The following is a 24,667-nucleotide window of genomic DNA, read 5'->3' on the forward strand; positions in this document are numbered from 1 at the left end:
ATTTAAGCTAATTATAAGTCCAATTTAGAACTATAAACACAAAAATAAGGTATCATTTAAATTACAACATAATACTAATTGAATTTTTACAAGGATATGGCATGTTATGATGTCAGACAATTCACAATACGATGATGATCAAATTAATTATGTTGAGAAAGCTTACCGTGAATACGAAATTGTAGCCCCGCTTGAGCAAATCTTTGAGGAAGAGAGTTCTCCTCCACATCATCTTAATAAATTCCTGTGACATGTAGAGTTTCTCAGCCTCAAAATTGGCGTGATCATCTGCTTCGAGTTTGTAGCAGTGAAGGTGGAGAAACCTACAACGTTCGAAAGATGTTTGGTCGACCGCAACAAGAAGTAGGTGAGAAATCAAGCCTCTTGTGTCTTCTCCAAGCCAGAAACCATCTAAAAACAAATCAAGCATTGGCTTATCACCTTCTACATAGGCCTCATTTACAATTGCAATTATCACAGTCTTGTTTGCCATGGAAGCCTCGGATAAAGTTGATTCAAGCGCATCTGTATAATTTCTTGTGTTGCTCTTCAAATTTAATATGAACAGATTAATCACCACAAAATTATAGGTTAAGCAAAATAAAAACAACAAAACAAAAGTAGAAAAAGATGGTTGATATTACCTGGGTAGAGGAATTACAGTATTGGCTAGACTGGAAGACAAACAGTGGTATCGATCCATATGAGGTCTGGTTGAATATAAAAACCAGTATCAAACCAGCAAAGAGAAGGCATAATATTGTAGCATGTCTGCTTTCCATGTCTCAGAACCTTTGACTAGCTAATTAAGGTGTGATTAGGGGCTTCTTGTATTATATGATGGCTTAATTTCTAAACAGTATCACGGAATATTGTAGTCTTCCATCCATAAAACTGAAGAATTTCACGAAACCACCGAGTCACGCATTTTGCGACTCACTGTAATTAGGAATGATATTAGGGGGATACACTGTTTGTTTTGAATTCTGAATACGATATCTCTAAATTTGAAAACGGTTTAGCTATTAATTACACGAATATATATCAACACATAAAAAGATAAAAAGAAGGGCATTACCTAACTTCTGGTTTTTGGTCCTGGAAGTTGGGCCTTTTGCCCAACTAATCTTATCCCAACTATAACACTACCGTATCAGGTATAGCAAGGACTAATTCTTTACACCCATCTTTTTACCGTATCCAATTTCAGTAATTTATAAAATAAAAAAAAATTTGTCAAAAAATAGATTTTGTTAGATTTGTTACTGACAGGATTTGAACTCACGCCGTCATGCAATAGCTCAACATCTTTCCACCACTGTGGTAAAGGGTCACTTGCAATAAATTTATAAATTCTAATTTTTGTCAAAATCTCAAGTTTATTTCTTTTATCCAAACATAGTGTAAAATTCTCTGCATGCCAACTTTCTCAAGGGTCAAACACCTAGTGCTAGAGTTCAAATCTTCTGCACCCGTTTTGTGTGTGACACCTTTGTGGCATCTATCGTTGATTGACATGTCTTAAAAAACTTACCCCTATTTAACTTTGTTGTCATAAACTTACACACGTATCAACAAATGATAGAGGCCAAAAGAAGTCACACACAAATGGTGCACAAGATTTGATCCCATACTGCTTCACATGGGCATGATGTGGATTGGACCTCTTGATGCTCAATTAATTAAAGTCTAGTATGATTTACATAACTCTTTTTACCTTCCATATATTTTTTTTATTTCGAGCATCGGATCGAATAAATTAAAAAAAAATGAGATGATAGAAATTAACATGAAGTGAAAATGGGTGTGTGGATGATGTCACCCAATTAAAATTGAGTATATAAAGTCAAAGGCCAATACAAATTTTTAAAATCCCAATTCATAAATAGTAGAGAAAAAAATATTTATCAAACATAGGTAAAATAATAAACTAACCAAATTAAAATAGAAACAAAAAAAATCTATGTTTCTCTAACTCCTAGAGTTCTAAACTATTACCACATTTGGAAGAAATATAAAGAATAGAAAAGTAAAAACAAATTATATAACTAGGAACTTAGCAGTTAGCATAACCAACCATAAAATGAGATAGTTCATATCAATATTCATCTCCAAGTTTATATATAAAATCATTACTTGATAAATCTGATATGATCTAATGACATTGAGTCTATACTTTATTGGAGGACGTTATGAGTTCAAAGGAATACAAAACAAAAATTGTTACTTAAAAATACAACAATCATTTATTTATAATTAAATGGCTTAGTGACAAATAATATTATCCTTAGTGGGTTTATCAAGTATTGCATAAATAATTTTAAAACAAAGTTATTTAGAAATTAAAATAGTATTTTTTTATTATTATTCTAAACGTTTTCATTTTCCCTAAAACCAAAAAAAGAGATCGAGTATTTCATCAAATAAAAAATAAAAATAAAAATTATTTTCCCCTTCGATTGCCACTTCCAGATCCAAATGTACGTTGAAATCGTCGTCGATACAGAAACCGGAACTGCACATTGCTTCCAGCTCCAGACAGATCAAGGGAGAGACTGAGTAATTACTATGCCTAAAGATCAGAGAGGTGTAATTAGATCACGTTCTGAACCGGCTTTGAACCCTAATGGACTCAGAGACAAATCTTTGGCTCCTTCTACGTCACTTGCTGCCAATCCCGATGATACTGATACATTCTATGATCAGGGTAAGTTTCAGTTCCACAAACATTATTCAACGTTCATGCATGCATGCATAATCCCACATTAAACATTCATCGTCGAATGGTTAACGAAAGTTTACATGTCATGGCATTTTTGTTTTCAATCATGGGAAGGGAAATTTGAACTCGGAGAACTTCCAACATTAATTGTGGAAGAGAAATACAACCAATATCAACATGTTGTGGCATTTGCTCTCATGAATTTGTGTTAGTATCATTTGAATGGATCGAGTAGTGCATGTTAGAGAGTTTCCGAATTTGGTTTAAGTTATATATAGTGACTTTTTCAATCCATGTTTGAAATTCATGTACAACAATAACAAAGCTTTATCCCACTAAGTCTTAGAACGCCACTGCCTATGTGTTTGGCGATACTTTTTATTGAGTGAATCGGAATGAACAATTAGGAACAAACTTCTTCCAAACACCACGATAGCTAGCCGTGGCTACTGAGCGAAAAAAGCCATGGTTTGGTGACCCATGCCATGAAACCGTGGCTGCTGCCGCTTTATGTAGTAGTATCTCTAGCTCATTTTGGTTCTAATTTAATTCCATAACTCCAGGTTGCATTCTTTCTGATGTGTTTACAATTAATCTTTCGAATATATGTTTTCCCCACAACAATTGTGCAGCGGAATCAGCTGATACAAGTTGCAAAGATTCAGATGTTAGATGCTATGGTGATGAAGATGCATCTTGGATATCATGGTTCTGCAATCAGAAAGGGAATGAATTCTTCTGTGAAGTCGACGATGATTACATCCTCGATGATTTCAACCGTTCAGGTTTAAGAAACCACGTACCATTCTATGATTATGCACTGGATTTAATGTTGGACATTGAGTCTTCCAATGGTAAGAATCAGATAAGTCCATCAGCCAAAATTGCTTTGATGAAGATTTCAGCTTTCATTGCAATACGAAGTTATTAAATTCTTATGTAAATTCCAATGGGATCAACAGATGGCTTAACTGATGAGGAACAGAACAATCTGATCGAATCTGCGACGGAGATGCTCTACGGTTTAATTCATGCCAGATACATAGCAACTAACAAGGGATTGTCTGCAATGGTAAGGTGTTTACAATGTACATATTAATATTGCTTTATTTTCTTTCAAAATATTAGATGTCACACCCCGAAACTCCGGTCGTGTTTCGAACTGTGGCATTATATTTGAGGCTTCCTAATTTAACAGTGTGCAATTCAGTTGGAGAAGTACAGGAACTATGATTTTGGCAGATGTCCAAGAGTGAACTGCAATAAACAACGTTGTCTGCCTGTTGGTGAGTCAGACATCCCAAGATTAAGCACTGTAAAAATCTATTGTCCCAAATGTGAAGACATTTATTCCCCACAATCCAGACACCAAGAAGGTATCCTTATGTATCGCTTCGTAATTGACATGACGAGTGCCTTCTATACACCTATGAATGTCTCATAATTATACATCGTCTTTTAAGTGGCTCAGATTCACCCGTTAAATTTCATGGGATACATGGTGACTAGAATTTTTTACAACTACAATTATGTTTTGAGTTCAGTTTTTCAATGTTTGCCTTGACAACAATCTCAGAAATTGATGGAGCATACTTTGGAACCACATTTCCTCATCTTTTCTTCTTGACCTACGGGCATCTTAAGCCGCAGAAGGCGATTCAGAACAATGTTCCAAGAATATACGGCTTCAAAGTCCGCAACGAACAATGAATCTTGCCCTTCTTGGTGAAGAAAATATAAAGGGGTCCAAACAAGCAGTGTTGTTGCCTTGTAAGAAAAGAAACAGCGGCAGTTCCCTGTAAGGCCCATTTCGTTGTACTTACTGAGTTTTGTTCATAGAAGTTTTTGTTTTACTTGCCCTTAGGTTGTGGATCAATGACTCCTGCAATTCTATGTGTAAAAGTTCTTATTCTTTAGTTTTAACTAGACAGCCAATGTTACGGTATTCCAAACTAATCACGCGTTATCATGTTAAAAAGGTAAAATACATAACTGAACATGGTTGGCTTGGACACCGTCACCGTGACGTCGCAGTTGTGCAAGTTTCTCTCCATCAATCAAGGGTAGCAAGAAAGCTCGAATTTTTTTTTTTTTTGGTAAAGAAGAAAGCTCAAATTTTGCTGAAAGGAAACCAGAGGCTAAAGATTTACCAGAAAAAGGTGAAAATAAAATTTTACAGGAAACCAACAGAAAGTGATGTGGGGGTTGAACCCGGTCTATAAATATATGCTAATACTGGCCGATGACATTGCAGTACAGATACCTGGTGCCAGAATTTCTAGGGCTAAAAGCTGTTACAAAAACTACAGATTAGCTTGGTATCACTTTCAACATTCAGTTTCCGTAGACAAAGCGGTAATCAAAAGAATGCTTTCACAAGGATCACCATGCTTCAGCCAGTGTGTCATACGGCGGATGCTCTGAATGCTTTCAGTGATAGCGTCTGCTTCGGATTGCAACCTGCTAATTTCAGAACCTTTGGCTGCGTCCTCTGACATCAGCACCACGAGTTGATCCTGCAAGTCCTTAATCTGCTTAGCAACCCCACAGATTATTTCATTATGTTTCTTTCTGTCTTGAGTTTGCTCCGCGATCTTGATTTGAACTTCCTTTGACTTATCCTGAAGGTGCCCCAACTGAACTTTCATTTCTAGCAAAGAGTTCAGTCGATCGCGTACTGCCTTGACATCAAATCCAAACGTTTCCAAATCACATAGTTCTTCAAAGATGCTATCAAAGAAGTCACCAGGATCCTCAATGTTCAACTTGGAGGTCTTCTCTACCAAAGAGGCAAAGGTTAACATCTTTGCAACCGCTAATGATTCACGACTTAGCTCTCCACACTTAACTAAAGGGTAAAAATGTGGTTTTTGCGGATATCTTTTAAATGCATCCATAGATTCAACTTTCTCCCAAATTTCCGGATAAGATTTCACAAATGGCAAATCTGGACTGTCTTGTTGCTCAATGTTAACAGTGACACCAGTTTCAACTTGTGTTCCTGTAACCTCATTTTGTTGGTTGGCAGTCTCGGCAGGGTTACCTAAAACAAGCTTGACGTAAATCAAATAACTAGAGTCAAAGGAAACTATTGAAAATGTTCACATTTGCTCACTTGAGGTCTCTATAGGTTTTACAGCAGCCAACTTAAGTTCTCTTGTCGAGCAATCTACTGGAGAATCAACAGTTTCCACCTGTCTCACTGCATCTTGAGAACTTGAAATTTTAGACAACACAAGATAAAAATAAATAGGATAAATAAGTACTACCAAATGAGGGCAAAAGGAAAACCATAAATAAGTACGGTTATTTTGCTCCGCATCCACCTCACCTGTGACAACAGTTTCAACTTGTCTTCCGTTAACCTCGTTTTGTTGGTTGGGAGTCCCCGCAGGGTTACCTAGAACACAATCTTGAAATTAGTCAAACTTGCTACAGGCAAAGGAATCCATGGATTCAATTTTTTTTCCATGAACCAAATGTGTATTGTCGTGCTGCTCCACCTCACCTGTGACACCAGTTTCAACCTGTCTTCCATTATCCTCATTTTGTTGGTTGGCAGTCCCAGCAGGGTTACCTAGGACACAAACTTGACGTTAGTCAAACTAACTACAGGCAAAGGAATACATTAAAGAAAGTATTGCTTGATTGTGTGGACATTTATCATGTATATGACTGTTTATGAGGGCGATCGATATTTTTACGATGGAATTTCAGTGGTCTGCCCCTCCTATCATGTCCTACTCTAGGTCATGGGATATCAATTTAAGATTTTTGTGGTTTACCTTTTCTTTTAGAATGAGTTAATGCTTGATCATCCAGTCCACCAACCTTCGCTTTCTCAATCTTCTGCAAGAGCAATGAACGCATTTTAATCAGGACCATTAGGAAACAATGCAGATGAAAACATTTGATCCAAATTATCCTTGAATGGACCTAAAAGAAGGCAAGCCGCTTGGACTGCTTACTCAAGCAAAGAGGCCTCCGAGAATATGAACCTAACCTTAATCTCACAACATTTCCATCAGGCATTATCATGCCATGCAAACCAAAGAGGCAACAGATGCCTAGTTTTTGTTGTTTTCCTTTTAAATATCATGCAGACATTTCCCCAGTAATGAGCACTAGTTAACCTTGCTCTTGGAATCACTTGAGTTGGTGAGTGTTGTCAGAATAGTTTAAGTAGTGCTGATAAAACTCACCGACTCAAGTACGATGACCGATACTGAGTGAACCAACACACTTCTCTGTGATTACAGGGTTTCTTGAGTAAAATACATAGAATATAGCAAGTAAATGAGGTTTAGAACGGGAAGACTCTGGAATCATGATTTTGTTTACCACAATGGAACACTCAGCAATAGGAGAATAAATAATTTAATACCAACAACATTTTTCTGAGAGTTCACTTACCATGACATCAGTTACTGGGGATTCTTTGTTTTGAGTTTTAGCGGGCGTTCTCCTTGCATTTGATTTTTCAAACGATAAGGAGTCTTCTGAGTGTCCACCTTTTAACTTCTTGGAAGGACTTGCAATTGTTTCATCATCTTTAGGTTGCTGAGACTTTTTCGATTTCTTTTTTGTCATTACATAAGGAAATTTATCCATGCAAGGACTCAAGTGCTTCGATTGATTTTTCAATGAAATCCTAGAACAAGGTGTTTTCTTTCGAAGTGGTGTAGCTACCTCAGAGTTTCCAAAACTCTTGCATGATTGTAATTTGTAATCACTTCTGGAACTCTGACATGAATGTTTTGTTGGTACTTGAGAATCCCTTCTAAAGTGAGATTCCTGGAAATAACTGCCAAAATTTTAGTCACACAAGACACAGAATGTTTCAAACATGTTTACCATCATACCCATAAGAAACATGTAAGGACCCCCCACCCTTCCCTTTATAAAACAAGAGGAAAATGCACATACCCGAAATTCATTACTCCATCTTTCATCATGCCAAACTAAGTGAGTCCTCAATTCTGAAACGCTGAATTCCATCTCCTGCCTTGTGCAGCTTAAGGTGACCGCGTACTTGTTTCCTTCAAGAACTTTCGTAATCTCTCCGACCCACCAACCCATGTCATGGAATGCATCCACTTTATCCAACAAGCTAAAATCTCTTTCATCTGACAGTGGAGGCTGAGGCCGAATCTGATGGCGACATACTACAGTTTTAACATCCCGGTTATTTGATATCTTATATTGAAGCAAGAAAGAGTCGATCCCCAGCTGCCCAAGATAAATTGCTGGAAACCAAGCATAAAAAGGTATTACTTTGCTGGGATTCACTTCAACTGCTGTCCCAGGAATGAAATTTGGTCCCGTCATTGTCTATGAACCAATAGTGAAAAATATCAGTTTTCTGTCAATGACTATCATATATAGTATATACAAAATGTCTATCCTCTCCCAAAATTAGAATAAAGTCAGATTATTGCAAAAGAGATCAACATACGAGTTGAAAGGTTTGAATTGGCAAAAATTACGTACAGGACTGGATAAATCAAAACTTTAAACTCTAAAAAACCAAAAATGAAAGAAAGATCATAGAGATAAATAATTACATTAAAAAGAAAACTGCAGCAGATTTAAATGCTGCGGCTATCGCATCCTTGGCCATGTATAGGACGGACTTATTATTAAAAGGGATCACACGCTTATAATCATTCAAGTTTTAATGTGCGTATTATTTTCTTCAAAAATAAATTGTTAGCAAGCTCGGAACCCCGGATCTTTCTATAAGTAAGTGACACTAATAAGCAGATTACTAATTTTTTCTGTTTATTGTAAAACTTCATAAGAATCAAAGATTCCAAGGTAACAGATTCGATTCACAATAAAATCGTATAACTTAGCAAGCCCAAATGCTCCTTGAAATACAATTTTAGTTGAGCCACAGATACTATGAACTTGGGGACTAAAACGAGCATTCAAGGTGGAGAAAACTTATTTAAGAAACACAAAATTATCAGAGTAATCCCAGAAGAAATTACAAATCACAAACAGTATCAACTACTGGTCTGCATCACACATTATCAAATCCGCAAAAACAACACCACCACGAACAAAGCCTTATCCCACTAATTGGGTCGGCTATACGAGCCCCAGAACGTCACTGCGCTCGTCTTCCATTAGCTCCGAGTACTCCATGCCTTTTCTTAGAGTCTATTATCAAATCCGCAAGAAATAAAAATAACAACTTTGGTTGGTAAATCATCAACAGAGTGGTCAAGAGAACCGATGAACTCATGAGAAGTATACAATACTACAACATTTGGATTATTAAAACATGAACAGCCATTTTAACAAGCTCCTCTTGAAAAATTGCAATAAAACAAGAAAAAAAGGGAATTTTAAAGCAAAACAACAAAAGGCAGAGCCAAATATGTACAATAAACAACATGCATGTTCTTAATCATGAAAACCCCTGGTAAAAATCTTCAAAAAAATTCATAAATAAACACACAAAAAACCATGCAAGCAAAAACCCTGAAAAATCATGTATCAGAAAACGAAACCCACATGCATTACCAAAAAACCAGAACCAGTACCTCCTTCTTAGCTCCGACCCAAACGCCGTCTGTCAAATCCCAGTGCGACCGCAAATCGGACCGCCGCAGCACAAGCAGATCAGGCGGGTCCAGAAACCCCACCGTGTACTCATCCTCCTCGAGCTTGATCACAACCCCGGGCCACCACGCGTCGAGGTGAAAGGCGTCGACTTTGTCACCGGGCTCGAAGGGCCTGTCGTCAATGCTGGACGGAGGCACGGGCCGGATGAGACCCACCTCGACGAGCTCTGTCAAGGGCTTGTCCGGGTCGTTGTCGGAGAGCAGAGTCTCGTACTGGATCAGAGCCTTCGTGGCGGAGGAGGAGCTTCTGCTGCTGCAGCTGGAAAGGCTCTTCCTTTTCTTCCTCGTGGCCGGAATCGGGGGGTCCGGGTCGATGATTTTGGCGGGGAACCATGCACCCTTGTAGCCATCTTCATTGCTGCAAACCTCCACCTTTGAATCCTTGCTCAAATGGGTTGATGATTGACTTCTCTTGACCACCATTTTCTTTTGTTTTCTGTCACTTTCCCGAGAAAATAATCACTGTGTGGGAGAGGGTGGTAGGGTATCAATCAGTCAAGGGTCGTATATTTTTTATTTTGTTGCGCGTGGGGGGAGGGAAAAAGTTGTCATCCTTTCGTCGTAAAATACTATCTGCTCGCTGAAACGACGGGTCGTATATGTTTGAAGACCAAATTTCACAGTTGCAAACCCCCAAAATTTTGTTTGAGTTCGGTTTTTGCCCTCGTGGTTCGAATTATGTCTATTTTGTTTTTTTTTTTTTTTTGAAAAAATTATAGCAATAGTTCTTTAATTTTAATCTAATTTGATCAATGATCCCTTAACTTTAACTTAATTATATCAGTAATTCTTTCAACATAACTCGTTTTGACAAAGTTGACGAAAACGACCAAAGCTTCATATTTTGAGGAGTTAAGGGACTAGGGATCATATTGAGTCAAAATTGAAAGACCATTGCTATAATTTCGTCTTCTATTTTAGTGGTTGTAACTTGTAATTGTTGTCAATTTTCGTGAGACCCTCACGTGAAGGGGTATTTTGAGTTTGTGAGGAGAGAAAAAGTTTTGATCTTTTTGTCATTTTTGTTGTGGATTTTTTCATCACTATCTGAACCGAATTAGTGAATGCTAGCTCTGTAATGACTAGTCTTAACTTCTAAGGTCCAAATTTCATTCTTAGGTCTCTTAGTTTTGTTGAGTTTCGTTTTTAGCCATTGTAAATTAAACGGTGTAAACTTTGTCTTTGTAGTTTAGTAGTTGATGCAATGTTACTTACCAAAAAACAAAAATGAACACAAATAGAATAAAATAAAAGCAGAGTTTTATGTCTCAATCTCCAACTAACCTAACTCCATCCAAACCACTCCATCATCCAATCATGGAAGATTCTACACAATTTCATCATGCATATATAATTCAAAAATTGGATATGTTATCTTGAATTTTGAATTTAACTTCTGTCTCACTCTCTTATAAAAATGTGTCGCCTTTATCTCTTACTCTTTGTTCATTGCGTAGGATTTTATAGTTGAGATTCTAAATGAAAAATATCTTTTTTCTACGAAAAATGGGATAAACGAATACTAAATTCATCTAAATATGTAGAAAGATTCCAATTTGGTTATGTAAAATTGATGATACTATTTTAGTTAATTTGACTAACTTCGTAGCTGCTTTATGAAAATTATTTATTTTGAAAAGTGGAAGACATAAAAAGAAAAATATTGCAGAAGACTCTAGTATAAGCAATTGTTTCAATCATCTTTTATAATAAGTTGGTATTAAACTCGTCATCCACATAAGTCAAATATAAAACTACACTTACAAACTGAAAAAAAAATTAACATTAAATTTTAATATTCAATTCCCATCTTTTAAATTAAAATGGAGAAAAGACACATTGCAAAATATACATGAAAAATGCAACCTAACTTTTTTTTTTTATTAAGTAATTTTGTAAAGAAAGATTATGTGAGACTAGCTCTTCGTCAATAGTCGTGGACGAGATACCAATCCTTTTTTGAAAGAAAAAAGACAGTTGTACCTAGAAACCCCCCGATCCCTCTCTACCGAAAGCTACCTTCCCCGATATACATATATTTCTAGGGGTGTGCTATCTACACACCTCATTTTACTTCTCACACACCTTTTGATAATTTCTGTCTGTTGATCTTTTTCAATTCATCCGATCCGACAGCCGAAAATTCAAAAGGTGTGTGAGAAGTAAAATGGGATGTGCGGATATCACACCCCTATTCCTAATATCATTTTGGTTATTGAGAGTATAATATATCATAAAACCAAATTAAGAACATAATATTAGTTTCGAATCTTTTCCCTCCTCTCAATAATAATAATTTAAAAAAAAAAAACATAATATTAGTTGGCATTTGGCAAATTGTGATTGGTGTAATTGAAAATTACAAGCTAACTCAAATTTGTCAAGTTCCTCTTCCCCTGTTCTCTTCTCTTTCTCTTCCCATCGACTTTCTCGCCACCTTCCTCCCAAAGTCCCTACCGACTCCACAACCATTCCACCAAGTCAATAAAATCCCTCTCTCCCTCATCTCTCTCTCTCACCATTCTCCCTGCGATACAACAATCCTCCCCATTCAATCCAATTCAATTTCCACCATGTTGTTGTTGGTAGACTGTTCCAGCTGCCACACACCGCTGCAGCTGCCACACACCGCTGCAGCTGCCGCCCGGCGCTCGGACGATCCGCTGCGCCCTGTGCCACGCCGTCACTCGCATCGCCGACTCCCGTGCTCTTCCTCCTCCCCCTTATTCGTCCTCCTCCTCCTCCTCATCTTACCACCACGCACCTCCTCCATCCCCTTCTTCCTACAACCACGCGCCGCCGGTGCCTCCGCCGTCGGCGCACGGGCGGAAGCGGGCCGTGATATGCGCCGTGTCGTATAAGCGGACCCGGCACGAGCTCAAGGGCTGCATTAACGACGCCAAGTGTATGAAGTACTTGCTGGTCAACAAGTTCAATTTTCCCGAGTACTCCATTCTCATGCTCACCGGTAATCTCTTGAGCTTCCCATTTCTTCGATTCTTCAAGATTAAAACTTTTTTGATGTTGCGTATGAGTTGAATTATATGGGTATTTATCTGTTTAATTTTGGTTAAATTTCAGCTTATGGTTCAGCAAAGACTAGTTCTTGTGTTCTTATCTTCCATAGATTAGAGTTGCAAATCATTGAATTATTCTAAATTTGCTTTAATGCATCGATCTTTTTTGTCAAGTGGGTATTTTTTCTACAGTATGAACAGTTGTGCAATTACCATTTATGTGGATAGGTACGATTAAGCTTGAGCGGATGTGCTCCCCTTAAGCACCCAAGCTCGAATTCCCGTCCACATTTTAGATTAGTTTGAGTATAATATCGCTCGTATAAAAACAATAACAATTGAGAATTCAAAATCATTACTTGGTGTTTCGTATCTAAATCGTGTTTCTGTGAAATGGTAGTAAAAACTTGCTTTGATAATGCACTATGGTTTCTTTAGAATGTAATTGATACAATGCTACTAAAACCGTAATGTAGAAACTTCTGACCTTAATCTAAATCTCTATGTGGAGTGTTTCTTGCAGAAGAAGAAGTTGATCCTTATAGGCGCCCGACCAAGCAAAATATGAGAATGGCGATGTATTGGCTTATGCAAGGTTGTCAAGCAGGGGATTCTTTGGTGTTTCATTATTCTGGTCATGGATCACAACAGAGGAACTACACTGGGGATGAGGTGGATGGATTTGATGAAACGCTTTGTCCTTTGGATTTCGAGACTCAAGGGATGATTGTTGATGATGAGATCAATGCGACAATTGTCAGACCTCTACCTGCTGGGGCAAGGCTTCATGCAATTGTAGACGCTTGTCATAGCGGTACTGTGCTAGATTTACCATATCTCTGTAGGATGGACAGGTAACTACAGCTCGATCTTCTGTTATGTTTATGTGCATAATGTTACTCCTGCAATCTGTTTTGTGCTTATCATTGCTCTATGTATTATTTGTTTATTCGTTCTGGTGTGTGGATCTAGAAACGGGAACTATGTATGGGAGGATCATCGCCCTAGATCAGGTGTTTGGAAGGGAACAAACGGTGGAGAGGCCATTTCCTTTAGTGGTTGTGACGATGATCAAACCTCGGCCGATACCTCAGTAAAGTCTTGGACAAAATCTTCAACTGTTATTTATGCTAGAATAGCAATGTCTCATTTTCTAACATAAGGCTGTTAAAAGAAACAAAGCTAATGCTTCACGTGTGCAGGCTTTGTCTAAGATTACTTCGACTGGTGCCATGACTTATGCTTTCATCCAAGCCATCGAGCGTGGACATGGAACCACATATGGGAACATGTTGAATGCAATGCGATCTACCATCCGTAACACAGATAATGGTGTTGGAGGTGGTATTGTGACGTCTCTTATCTCCATGCTTTTGACAGGAGGGAGTCTTGGCGGGCTAAGACAGGTATGATTATCGCACTAGTTTTGACCATACACAGAATCTGATGTTTGTTGGCAGTATTTTGATTCGAAATGACATGCCAAATTGTGTGAGCAGTTAAATGATCCCAAATTAGATGTTTGATAAACTTGATGTTATGTCAACTAAGCTGGTTTCAGTTAGCATCTTTAACTCTCCTTTGAACCGTCTTTGCTGCAGGAACCACAGCTAACTGCCAATCAAGCATTTGATGTGTATAAAAAGCCTTTCTTCTTGTAGCTATTGGTGCAGGATCTCCAATTTATTGCGCATAATCATTTATTAATCGTGCCCAAGCCTACTATTCGTGTGTACAATTATCGGAGAAACCCAATTTTGTATCTGCTTGTGTTCAATGTATTGTTTACCAATCCTATGTTCTCCTTGTTCCTGGATGATGATCGATGGGTGTTAGGTGTGCTGTGTAGATCCGATTTCAAACAAAACCCTAACCGATAAAATCTGTATCTGAAACTTCCTTGCCCTGGAACATGTAAAAGCTGCACCAAGTAAACAATGTAAGCAGGCTCCTGACGGATAGTTCAAACCTCATTAGTCTTTTTCCCTGTTAAGATTTGAAACCCTATGTTTTTTTGTTCATAAGAGGGAGTCAAAAGCTGAGGCATCTCAAATAATTCGACATGTCAATAGTTTTGAATCAACGTATGCTCGAACGGAATAGAATCAAAGAACAAGATGCAAAAGTATTGTAGCAAAAAGCATCTTAATAAATTGGGAATTTGAAGAACGTGATACTTCGAGGCATAAGAAATGTTTTCATTGGTTTCCAATATTTTGCTTGAACTTTCCTTGGTGATTCGCTTTGCTGCAGGAACCGCAGACATGAAGTAAAAAGTTTTAAGAAGAAATTCTCCCTCTGATTTCGTCATCGGTTTTCGCTCTCCTGTTTTGTATACGAAAATGCACAATTTCCACAACACCAGAAAATCACAGGCTTAACTAACAAGGAAAATGTAGTGCATAAATTTTGTTACATCATCATTAGAAACCGGAAATGTAACAAAAATCTACTAATAACCAACAAAATAATAAATCATCGAGAAGCTATTCTTGATTCTACATGTTCTGTTATCCTCATCTGCTGCCTTTCGGCACTGCTCCAAGCGGCTTTCCTATCAACTGGCTGCATTGCCTCTTGTACCTTGCGTTGTCCTTCATCGCCATCTTCTTGTACAACTGCAAAATTACATTTGTATTAATTAGAAGAAAACCGAATTGTTCGTGATTGAAAATGATCGCATAGCGAGAGAAATCACAAACCTTTTTCTCGTTTCGAGGGAGTTGGCACCACATTCGACCCAGTTGCTTACTCCTTTCACCAAACGAAGAGGACTGCGCAGAACCCCAAGCGGCCATCACAAAAAATGCATATGAAGTACATGGCCTTATAGGGCAACTATGCCTTCTAAGCACTCTCTCAAACACGTCACACTTTTTCTTCTTTGGCCTCTCCTTCCCACAACGCCTAATCAAACTCCTACCCGAGGACAATGATATCCGAGGAAAATAGGTCACTGGCCGCGATAGCACCCCACTTCTCAGCCTGGTCACAATGTGACTCTCTCCACTCTTTCTTGTCTCACAAGACTGAGTTACTTCATTGCCATGATCTTGCACTTCTTGAACATCGTTTGGTGACTTGTACAAAGAAAAACTTGAACTCGCACCAGAATGGTTTTCGGGGAAACATGCATTTGCATCGAGAGAGTTGAGGATGCTGCAATTCTCGTGATCAGGAGTTTGTTTTTCCTGGACACTGAACTGTACTGAGAACTTCAAATTTCCGGTGTCGCCTCTGACTTGGATGGTGTCTCCAGTGAGAAAACCGGACAGTTGGAGAGGTGTGGAAGGCATCAGAGTGTTTGGTGATTGAAAAGATTGGTCGGAGTTCATGTCTGCCATTGAAGAACCAAATCCAAGGTTGTAGGAAATGAGAGAAGAAGACGAAGATGGAAGTGAATTAATGGTTGTAGATTTTGTTGGAGTGTCTAAGTTTTGTTGCGTGGATGTGAAATGTTGCGCCTTTTGGCAATTTTGGCAACTTCTTGCGTTGCATGATCGATGCAAATAATGTCGTTTCGTCACATGGCATTTCGGTTTGTTGTCTTGGATGTGCGAAATTAATCGTGGTTTTATTATGTTCATCCATTGTTTGTTTATTCTCCATTAAATTTAATTTTATTTAAAAGTTGGGGTACTTATGATATATTTACAATAAGGGACGAGTGTAAATTAATTACCAACTCATCGTCTATGAGATTTGAATTTAAGATTTCTCACATATAAATAAAAAGAAACATCACTAAACCGTATTACTAACACCAACAATCAAGTCTTATCTCACTAAATGGGGATCGGCTTAATTAGCGATTTGACGTGAAAAACAGAATGCCGACTATCGATTTCTGACACACTCCCCTCCTCTTTTATCCGGGCTAGGGACCGATAACGTAAAATAAACATACACAAGTGGAGTTTATCTTTCACTAGACTAAATTTTATACCACTAGACGTATTAATAAGTGATAAAAAAAATTAAGGTACTTGCTTGTTTGTGAGTATTACCCTTGTCAAGAAGTTGCCGAATCTAAATGGAGTTGTTTATTGCATGCCCAGGTTCAGTGAGCTTCCATCTGTATCTAAGTGCAAATGTTCCTCCTCGTTTGGTAAATTTAAATGTGTAAAGTTCGAATTTTTCCATATAATTTAGATTAATTTAATGTATTATTGTCTATTTTAATAAATAAATAAACGTTATTCATACTACACATTTTGTTATTGGCTTTTTTTGGTTTATATATAGGTAAGGCTAGGGAAATTAAATTTGGGATAAAATTTGTAAACTAAATAATGTGTCATTAATAGGATTGAGCACATTTATCAACGTTTAAGTAATAAACTAATTTGAGATATATAAAAAAAAAAAAAGTAATAAACTAATCATCAACTTTCATGTCATTTAGTTTTCAAAATTTAGTCTTATAAAATTACCCTTACATAATACATACATACGTTAGTTGATTATTGATTAACTTGTGATCACAATTTAGAATTTTTTTTCATGATAAGTGAGTTGGTAGATGCGGATTTGGAAGTACCTTCTTCGGCGGAGGTGGAGATGGGAAATCCTGTCTTAAAAATAATGATTACAATTGCGTTTATGATAAAAAAAAAAAAAAAAAAAAAAAAAAAGAGTCACCAACAAGAGTGGCTGGTGACATTCGAGCTCAGATGGCTCATCGTTTTTGGAATTTGGAGAAATGAGAACATAACTTGGGTTTTGAAAACACTCAAGTTTGATATATATATTTTTTTTTCACAAGTATCATCTGAACTTGAAAGCATGTGTGCAAATACCACCTACACTTTCAATTTTGTATTTTTACCACCTAAACTTTGTTAGAATCTACCACCTACCGTTACTTTCCATTCATTTTGTTGTTAAAGCATATAACTTGTGGGGGCATTTTCGTCAATCAACTTTCTAAATTTCCTCAAATCACTTTGGATGAAAGAATATGATAAACCAGCATCCAGAGGAAGGGTCTTTGTTGTAGCAGGATACGAAGGGTTTCCTGGAGAGAAAGGAAAATAACTATGTTTGATGAAGCACAAGTTTTGGTATTTATTACATGCCTAATTCCCATAGCTTATTTGTTATAGTTGATGAAGCACAAGTTTACCATGGATGATTTATGTTGTTTTTAAACTTTATGGAATTACAAAAAACATGAATCTATCATTATGACGAAAATACGTTTTTACATGCCACGAAAAACACCAGATAGTCATCATTTTCCTCACCACACCAAATATTTTACCCCACCCTAAGAAGAGCAGCAACCAGAATTTTGGTTCACAAATTATCCCCTAATCTGCACAATTGGAGGCTTGACGTTGTTCATCAGTTGGCTTGCCATCCCGCAGATAAAATGTTTTTAGGACTATGCAATCATAACTATAGCATACTCAACTAATTTATGCAAAAATCTAGTAATTTTTTATAAATTTGGGGGTTTGACTTATGCGTCCACTTTTGGTGCCATATTAACTTGGATAGTTTTATTTGGGAGCTATTTTATTCTAACCATTCCTATGAAATCAATTCATGAAAATACCCCCACAAGTGACATGCTTTGATGGCAAAATAGATGGAAAGTAACCGTTGGTGGTAGATTCCAACAACTAAGAGAGTTCTAGTAGTAAAAAACTACAATTGAAAGTTTATGTGGTATTAACACATATGCTTTTAAGTTCAAATGGTACTTGCGTAAAATTTCCTTTATTTTTTTTGGTGAACAAGAAAATGAGTGAGAGAGAGTTGTGATGGAGAGTGATGTAAACGGCGGAGAAGAGGACAGTGGATCCGGGAATGGAGAAAAGGATGATGGATGACATTTTTTGCCGGCAAAAGAAGAAATAAATAAATTAATTAATTAAACAAAAATAAAAAACATATGTAGTACAAGAGCACTCACGCAGGAGAAAACAAATGTAGTACTAGTACTAGTACTAGTCTACTACCCATATTCATTTTTTTTTTTGGACAAATAATAATACTTACAATAAAGATGAGAAAAATGAATTTAGTTTTATAATAGATTAGCAACAATGTGATTCAATTCGTCTTTGGTAAAAATCAATCTAAAATCCTTTACTTACAAGAGTTAGAATTGAGAGAAACGGGTCTAGCAGAGGCTATTTCCTTTGACTTTTGAATCCAACCCACCCTGTTAATTTTGTGAACCTGCCCCACCCAGTGAGTTCGTCTTTAGTGAAAATCCGGCCGCCCCGCAAGCCTAAACTCCGTTTGCCCACCCCTAGTACACTAGTTCTAGTACTACATTGGTTACCTAATTTGACGACATCACGTCGACACAATGACATATAAATAATGACACAATTAAGCAGAAGATAGGCCCAATATAGTTGCCCCCTCCCGAAACAAATATTACTGTTCAGTCTTATCCCCTGTTAAAAGTCTTAAGCTTTATCAAGAGTTTTCAACTTTTTGGACATGTTAGCACCGGTTGCAGTTGCAGCGGCAGTAACAACAGCGCTAGCCACGCCTAGTTCGCTAACCTGCGCACTGGGTCCGTCATGGCAAGGTCATTACCCTCTTCCCCGCTCCATCTCTTCCTCTGTGTGCAGATGGGTTTCCACTAAGTTTAACGGTTAATCTAAATTTACAGGGCTCCATGGAAGTCTGGGACCAGCTCGAAGATTGCAATGGCCAAAGAAGCAGGTTTGACTATTTCGATTTTAATCATTCGAACTATCTATCTTTTAGAACATGTTCGGGATAATTCTTACACAAATTAGACAAATTCAAAACCATTAAGATATTTATTTGTATTGTAGCGAAGAAAATGGACAATACATTGATGAATACGATTCTATATAAATCCTAAACCCTTAATCCAACGGTCAAATTTTTTAAGTTGGCTTACTTTTGACAGACATAATCTTTAAAGAAAGAACTAAAACATAAAAGTAGAAAAAATTGTGTAGAAAAAGTTGTGTCGCGAATCCGCCACTATATTGTTTATTATTTGTATTTAATTTGGAATTTTAATGCTGTCAAAGCAGAGACAATGCAGAAGGAAAGTCTATGCCATTGATATTAGGGCACAATTTGAGCTGAAGCCTCCTCCGTATCCACTGGTAAGTAAGATTTATCTTCGCATATGAAATTAGAATTAAAAGCTGATTTCAGGAGCTAATTACTGTTTTAGCGTTGCCTTTTGATCCATTTTCCATGAAGTTTCAACATTTCATGAAAATTCAGGTGCTTGTATAAGAAACTATACATTGAGTGAGCTATATGTTGAGGATTCTAACTAGTTTTGCTGGAAATGGACCATAGAATTCGGGTGCTTGTTCGCTTTGTATGAAAATGCCGAGCCAATGTTTAAAACTCGACACTTTGTTTGATTGTCAATTTGAGCAGGATGCATTGGAGCCACATATGAGCAAGGAGACGTTAGAATACCACTGGGGGAAGCACCATAGAGGTTATGTGGATAACCTAAACAAGATGATAGCGGGAACTGAACTAGATGAATTGTCGTTGGAGGATATCATACTTGCTACATACAACAAGGGGGATCTGCTCCCCCCTTTCAACCAGGCAGCGCAGGTATGCTGGCCGTGAGATGATTTTTTATCACGATTTTGAATTGTTTGAGTTGATAATATTCTGGGGTGCGTGGGGAAGTGTATCTCAATCTGAAATTATACATTTGTGTTGAAATTAAGCTTATGTTCGACATTGGTGAATTTACGGCTACTTAATGTTAAAGTAAATACTGATTACATCCACCTGATGTGTCTTTGAAATTTTTTTTCAAGCGTATAATGTTTAGTTTTGTATCAATACCATTATGTTAATTACCTACTCCTTTTTTACCTGTTTGCAGACCTGGAACCATGACTTCTTCTGGGAATCCATGAAACCAGGTGGCGGGGGAAAACCTTCCGGGGAACTTCTAGAACTAATTAATAGAGACTTTGGTTCTTTTGAGAGATTGATTGACGACTTAAGGTCAGCTGCAAGTACACAGTTTGGCTCTGGCTGGGCTTGGCTTGCATGTTAGTAGTTGCCTACCCACAACACTTCATATTATTTGCTTGAAGATTGATATTCCTCTGATGCCGAATTTTGCATACCAGATAAAGCGAATAGACTTGATGTTGGAAACGCAGTAAATCCTAAGCCATCTGATGAAGACAAGAAGCTTGTAGTGGTGAAGAGTCCTAATGCCGTTAACCCCCTTATTTGGGATTATTCCGTGAGTATTATGACTGGCCCAGTTCTTCCTGTATCATTTTTCATGTAAAGATAGTCTAAACGAAATCATACCAATCACATTAAGCTTTTTCTTTCTCATGTGTAATGAGTTTTCTTATCGATTTTATGCAGCCGCTCCTTACTATCGATGTTTGGGAGGTATTTAACATTTACCATGTTTCTTCCTATTTGAAAATAGTTATATTGATCAGTTCTTTTGGGAAAAGCCATTACTAACGGATTTGAATTTGCTTTTGTTTCAACAGCATGCTTACTACCTCGATTTTCAGGTGAGTCTCTGTTTATTGAACATTTGAACTTTCATCTTATGATTCGGGCCTATGCATTCTGTCTAATACCAATGCATCTAACAACCACATCTTTGATTCTTCCCTCAGAACCGGCGAGCAGATTACATATCAGTCTTCCTGGAGAAACTCGTATCATGGGAAGCTGTCAGTTCTAGGCTTGAAATAGCAAAGGCTCGAGCTACTGAAAGAGAGGAAGAAGAAGAGAGGAAGAAAAGAGAGGAGGAGGAGAAGACATCAGACGGCGGCGAAGTTCCAGAGATTTATGTGGACAACAAGAGCGATGACTCAGAGACCGAATGAGTTCAGTTTATTTGCAGTTAAGACAACCCGGAAGCAATTTTGGGCTCGTTGCCTTTTATGTTGCACCGAATGTGAAAGGTCATTTGAGTTTAGGCGGCGCCATGTACTAAATTTTGCGGTATCCATAAGTAATGAGCAGATAGAACTTAGGCATATGACATGTATATTTCTCTGTGGTTTCCAACAATATATAGAGCTGTTCATGTACATTTTCTTCTCTCTATAAACTAACTACATCTTGTATCCATCTTGACGGATAAGAGAGTGTCCGGAGGAGAGATTTTGTCAATGCTTGGTGGTCCGAAGATCTCCTAGAACCGAAGTGTCTCATCTCCGACAGCTGATACCGCAGTTAACCCATCGGGGCTCTGCACCGAAAATCAATCAAAAGAAACCAAGTTAGATGCTTTTGAAGATATATATGTTACTTCAACATTCAAATTTAAGTAAAACTAAACCCCCCAAGAAAGCAATGTAAATTCGTACATTGAAATTCAAATTTCGGTTCGGTGTTGTTCTGTTGGTCAACACACAACGACAATAATCAAACGTGAAACAAAGTTTAATTTTTATTACAGAAATTAAATTGCTTTTTTGGAAACCTAAATAATCTCGAACAGCTAAAATATCTTGTACATCAAGTCAAAGTTGTAAATTTGAACCAGGCCGTCGTTCTTTTTCCGGAAAGGTATCATGAGCCCAAATTTGAGCTCTGACGCCAAATTTGAAAATTTCCGTTGCGTCCCTTAGTTTTCTTTTGCTCCATTTGGTCTTTAATCCATTCAGCCATTTGTTCTACATGAGATAATGATACTGTTTTGAGGGCGAGTGGGGAGTACCAATCCGATTGGAGTTCCTGCATTTTTCGATAATTTTTGTTGCTTGCGAATTGGTAATGCAGAGAATAAACACATTCCTTTTACTTGGCAATAAATAAGAAGCTGAAGATGAAGGAAGAAGATGCAAAAGAAAATACCTTTGATTACAGAAACGACATCTCCCGCCAAACAGATTTATACAAGGGAGGAAATCCAGCCGTTGCTTCTGTTGAGAAGACTGGGGCCCACCTGGGTTTGAATGGGGTCTCCGACTTTCTGGCGTAGGTCTGTCAATCACCCCTGTATGGTGTGTTAATCACACTTGTTATTGTCCTCATGAATATCATATCATGCTTTATCGGAACTTTTGAAGATTAATTTAATAGAAGTCCGAATATAAGAGAAAAACGTAATTTTAGGTATGTAAGTATACGAAAAAAAAATTCGGTGAAAGTGAATTTCATAATACTTGATGAAAGTAAAGTGAAAGTAATGTACCCACATTTTTAGGACTAATTCTTCTTCCATGGTACGTATATTGAGTGGTCTGAAAAATCAACGGTTAGAACTTGCATGTAGAGATTTAATCGATCTTTGCAACAATTAGATCTTGCATAAAATATGAACCACTGAGTGGTACGTACCAGTACAACTGAACCTGTTTCTTACCGTCCACTGATATCTCGTGACTTGCTCGGAATTTCACTTTTGTCTCTAAATTTTTTTCTTGCATTTCCGTTGTTATAGTTTCGTTTTGTTTTCACTTTAGTTCCATTTGTAACTAAGTTAATTTTTTCATTCATTTTTGTGCTCATCTTCTCATTAGAAACTACATTATTCCAAGGACAAAAATAAAAGAAAAAGCACATAACTTTAGCCAAATTAAAAACCTCACACCTTTTTTTATGAGAGAGTCCTAATTTCCCCAATTTTGGCCTGGCATGAGGAAGAAGTGCCTGTCAACTTAGCCAGGAAGCCTGCCTGGCCAAACAGAAGTTTCCTCACTTAGAACACAGATTGGAATTCGTCTCTCTAGGTAGAGCAGGCAAGTCATCCTTGGCTACCAAACAAGGCTCTGACTCTCTCTCATGTGAGACCTCTCTCCCTCTTCTTACTTCCCACGCCATGGTCGACTGTTAACTAACCGTTCGTAGGCTCAAATCTCGTGAATATTTCGTAAACCTGCTACAATGCTGAGATGGGGATGTAAAGATTAGATTTTGAACTCGCTATTTATAGCCTGTAAAAGGAACAAAAATAATTTCAGTGCCAAAATTAATTTTTGTGATGTCCTTTATGTGTGTGTTTGCACCATTTGGCTGACACCAAGCAATATTCTTTGGAGAAAAAGGGAGGACCATGGAGGTCAATCTGCCAGCCAACTCGATCCTGTAAGAAAACCAATTTGTTCTTGCCTAATTGAGGCTCATTGCCAATTGCCATTTTATTAAGGCCAAGGGAGTGTTATGGTGCTTTTGGCTTTTGGCGTTTTGACAGCAAAAAGCATCTTTGAGGTGCTTTTCTGATTGAGATATGATTCCACGTAGTGGGCAACATCACTTATTTGAAATCCCACATGTTGAGAAAAATTCAATGCCTTGGCCACTAAGCAAGATTTGTTCTTGTTGACTGGCTGTTTAGGCCTCATCACTTCATCCATTTGGTTAAAGGGTTTTTGCTTTGATGGATATATATAATTGCTTTTAGGGTTTGTGTTATTTGGAAGTGCTTTCAGAATAATTGAAAACGATTTTGATGAAAGTTTTTGAGTTCAAAAAATAGTTCTCGTAAGACACATGTGCACTGTGGAATCCACGCCCTGCAACTACGTTAGCAATTATCTGAGACTATTGGTGCAACCGCGCGTGTGCTGGAGGTACCTGAAGAGCTGCACATAAGTTTTCACGTGGATGGACCTCATTTCCCACTCAAACCCCAACTGGTTTCACCATGGTAATGCTATACAGTCTTCAATTGTTGGAAAACTTTTTAGGGCCTCGGGCAATCCCTCTACTACAGGAACTGGCTCTCTACCCCATTAAAGGCCACCAAGTCTTTAAACTTAATGACATACGGTGGTGGTAGGGATAATTGTAGAAAATATGGAAGAGAATGTTTTGTGGAAAATATGGAAGAGAATGTTTTTTCTCATTAATTTTTCTCTACAAGATTACAAGGATATATATACATGATACAAATGTGTAGGTAGGACAAGGTAGCCGTCCTAGTGTGTAGGTAGGACAAGGTAGGACGGCTGTAGGACGGCTTGACGGCTGTAGGACGGCTTATTCTTCCAATAATAATATTATATACAATTACACAAGGACTCCAACCATATTCCTTATTTGTCTAACACTCCCCCTCAAGTTGGAGAGTGGATGTCAAGAACTCCCAACTTGCGTAACATACCCAAAAACTTTTCTTTCCCAAGAGGTTTGGTAAACAAGTCTGCCAACTGTTGTGCCGTACCCACATGCTTGGTCTCTATTATGCCATCTACAATCTTATCTCGTATAAAGTGACAATCCATCTCAATGTGACGAGTTCGTTCATGAAAAACAGGATTGGCAGTTATATGTAACGCTGCTTGATTATCACAAAATAAAATGGAAGGACCATCCAAAGGAATGTTCAA

General features: G+C 37.7%; 5 protein-coding genes, 1 long non-coding RNA gene and 1 pseudogene across 9 annotated transcripts in view; 3 read left to right on the forward strand and 4 right to left on the reverse strand.

Annotated features, from left to right (window-relative positions):
• LOC137733204 (uncharacterized protein At1g28695) overlaps positions 1-1,003 on the reverse strand; it is a 1,815-nt gene extending 812 nt beyond the window's left edge. Inside the window, exons 1-2 of the mRNA XM_068472358.2 lie at positions 645-1,003; positions 167-547 (exon numbers count right to left, since the gene is read on the reverse strand). Of these exons, the coding sequence (XP_068328459.2) occupies positions 167-547; positions 645-782 (519 nt within the window). The 5' untranslated portion in view covers positions 783-1,003. The remainder of the gene's footprint in view (positions 1-166; positions 548-644) is intronic.
• A 1,481-nt stretch (positions 1,004-2,484) lies between these two features.
• Positions 2,485-4,454, forward strand: LOC137733247 (putative casein kinase II subunit beta-4). The gene is made up of 5 exons (XM_068472393.2): positions 2,485-2,707; positions 3,355-3,576; positions 3,685-3,794; positions 3,933-4,098; positions 4,299-4,454. Exons 1-5 carry the CDS (start codon positions 2,569-2,571, stop codon positions 4,430-4,432), a joined length of 771 nt encoding a protein of 256 aa, XP_068328494.2. The 5' UTR covers positions 2,485-2,568; the 3' UTR covers positions 4,433-4,454.
• Positions 4,455-4,837: 383 nt separating this feature from the next.
• LOC137735101 (DUF724 domain-containing protein 3) lies at positions 4,838-9,888 on the reverse strand. 2 transcript variants are annotated; one of them, XM_088696771.1, is made up of 8 exons: positions 9,274-9,888; positions 7,649-8,053; positions 7,136-7,516; positions 6,508-6,571; positions 6,231-6,299; positions 6,054-6,122; positions 5,838-5,924; positions 4,838-5,765 (listed from the first exon to the last, which is right to left on the reverse strand). In XM_088696771.1, exons 1-8 carry the CDS (start codon positions 9,775-9,777, stop codon positions 5,050-5,052), a joined length of 2,295 nt encoding a protein of 764 aa, XP_088552897.1. In that variant the 5' UTR covers positions 9,778-9,888; the 3' UTR covers positions 4,838-5,049. The 2 variants fall into 2 exon arrangements, with proteins under 2 accessions (XP_088552897.1, XP_088552896.1); XM_088696770.1 differs by having other exon boundaries at positions 5,838-5,930.
• A 1,864-nt stretch (positions 9,889-11,752) lies between these two features.
• Positions 11,753-14,364, forward strand: LOC137735216 (metacaspase-1-like; annotated as a pseudogene). The gene is made up of 5 exons (XR_015964166.1): positions 11,753-12,322; positions 12,895-13,225; positions 13,344-13,464; positions 13,574-13,777; positions 13,973-14,364. The product of XR_015964166.1 is annotated as a metacaspase-1-like (transcript).
• A 444-nt stretch (positions 14,365-14,808) lies between these two features.
• On the reverse strand, positions 14,809-15,742 carry LOC148695985 (uncharacterized). The gene is made up of 2 exons (XM_088696772.1): positions 15,074-15,742; positions 14,809-14,989 (listed from the first exon to the last, which is right to left on the reverse strand). The coding sequence occupies exons 1-2, from the start codon at positions 15,713-15,715 to the stop codon at positions 14,888-14,890; spliced, it is 744 nt and encodes a 247-aa protein (XP_088552898.1). The 5' UTR covers positions 15,716-15,742; the 3' UTR covers positions 14,809-14,887.
• A 2,980-nt stretch (positions 15,743-18,722) lies between these two features.
• Positions 18,723-21,461, forward strand: LOC137734631 (superoxide dismutase [Fe], chloroplastic). Of its 2 annotated transcripts, none has more exons than XM_088696773.1 (9): positions 18,723-18,921; positions 19,006-19,058; positions 19,400-19,477; positions 19,764-19,952; positions 20,233-20,404; positions 20,486-20,604; positions 20,736-20,762; positions 20,870-20,893; positions 21,002-21,461. In XM_088696773.1, exons 1-9 carry the CDS (start codon positions 18,831-18,833, stop codon positions 21,212-21,214), a joined length of 966 nt encoding a protein of 321 aa, XP_088552899.1. In that variant the 5' UTR covers positions 18,723-18,830; the 3' UTR covers positions 21,215-21,461. The 2 variants fall into 2 exon arrangements, with proteins under 2 accessions (XP_088552899.1, XP_068329980.2); XM_068473879.2 differs by having other exon boundaries at positions 18,724-18,921; positions 19,403-19,477.
• Positions 21,361-23,033, reverse strand: LOC148695986 (uncharacterized). Its single transcript, XR_015964168.1, has 4 exons — positions 22,930-23,033; positions 22,535-22,579; positions 22,191-22,332; positions 21,361-22,070 (listed from the first exon to the last, which is right to left on the reverse strand). It is a non-coding gene; the product is annotated as an uncharacterized LOC148695986 (long non-coding RNA).
• Positions 23,034-24,667: the final 1,634 nt, after the last annotated feature.

The sequence above is a fragment of the Pyrus communis genome, chromosome 7 (assembly GCF_041283825.1).
Source record: "Pyrus communis isolate YQ-2024b chromosome 7, ASM4128382v1, whole genome shotgun sequence".
NCBI classification, from domain to species: domain Eukaryota; kingdom Viridiplantae; phylum Streptophyta; class Magnoliopsida; order Rosales; family Rosaceae; genus Pyrus; species Pyrus communis.

What these genes read in the sequence shown, in the direction of transcription:
- LOC137734631 (XM_088696773.1), top strand. Translation starts at nt 18,831, where the DNA reads ATGTTAGCACCGGTTGCAGTTGCAGCGGCAGTAACAACAGCGCTAGCC. An exon ending in TGCAATGGCCAAAGAAGCAG is followed by an intron (nt 19,059 to 19,399) that starts GTTTGACTATTT and finishes ATGCTGTCAAAG; the next exon opens with CAGAGACAATGCAGAAGGAA. An exon ending in CTTTCAACCAGGCAGCGCAG is followed by an intron (nt 19,953 to 20,232) that starts GTATGCTGGCCG and finishes ACCTGTTTGCAG; the next exon opens with ACCTGGAACCATGACTTCTT.
- LOC148695985 (XM_088696772.1), bottom strand. Translation starts at nt 15,715, where the DNA reads ATGGCAGACATGAACTCCGACCAATCTTTTCAATCACCAAACACTCTG. An exon ending in TCCCTCGAAACGAGAAAAAG is followed by an intron (nt 14,990 to 15,073) that starts GTTTGTGATTTC and finishes GTAATTTTGCAG; the next exon opens with TTGTACAAGAAGATGGCGAT.
- LOC137733247 (XM_068472393.2), top strand. Translation starts at nt 2,569, where the DNA reads ATGCCTAAAGATCAGAGAGGTGTAATTAGATCACGTTCTGAACCGGCT. An exon ending in GGACATTGAGTCTTCCAATG is followed by an intron (nt 3,577 to 3,684) that starts GTAAGAATCAGA and finishes TGGGATCAACAG; the next exon opens with ATGGCTTAACTGATGAGGAA. An exon ending in ACAATCCAGACACCAAGAAG is followed by an intron (nt 4,099 to 4,298) that starts GTATCCTTATGT and finishes CAACAATCTCAG; the next exon opens with AAATTGATGGAGCATACTTT.
- LOC137735101 (XM_088696770.1), bottom strand. Translation starts at nt 9,777, where the DNA reads ATGGTGGTCAAGAGAAGTCAATCATCAACCCATTTGAGCAAGGATTCA. An exon ending in CCCCAGTAACTGATGTCATG is followed by an intron (nt 6,572 to 7,135) that starts GTAAGTGAACTC and finishes TTGCTCTTGCAG; the next exon opens with AAGATTGAGAAAGCGAAGGT. An exon ending in AACTCATTCTAAAAGAAAAG is followed by an intron (nt 6,300 to 6,507) that starts GTAAACCACAAA and finishes TTTGTGTCCTAG; the next exon opens with GTAACCCTGCTGGGACTGCC.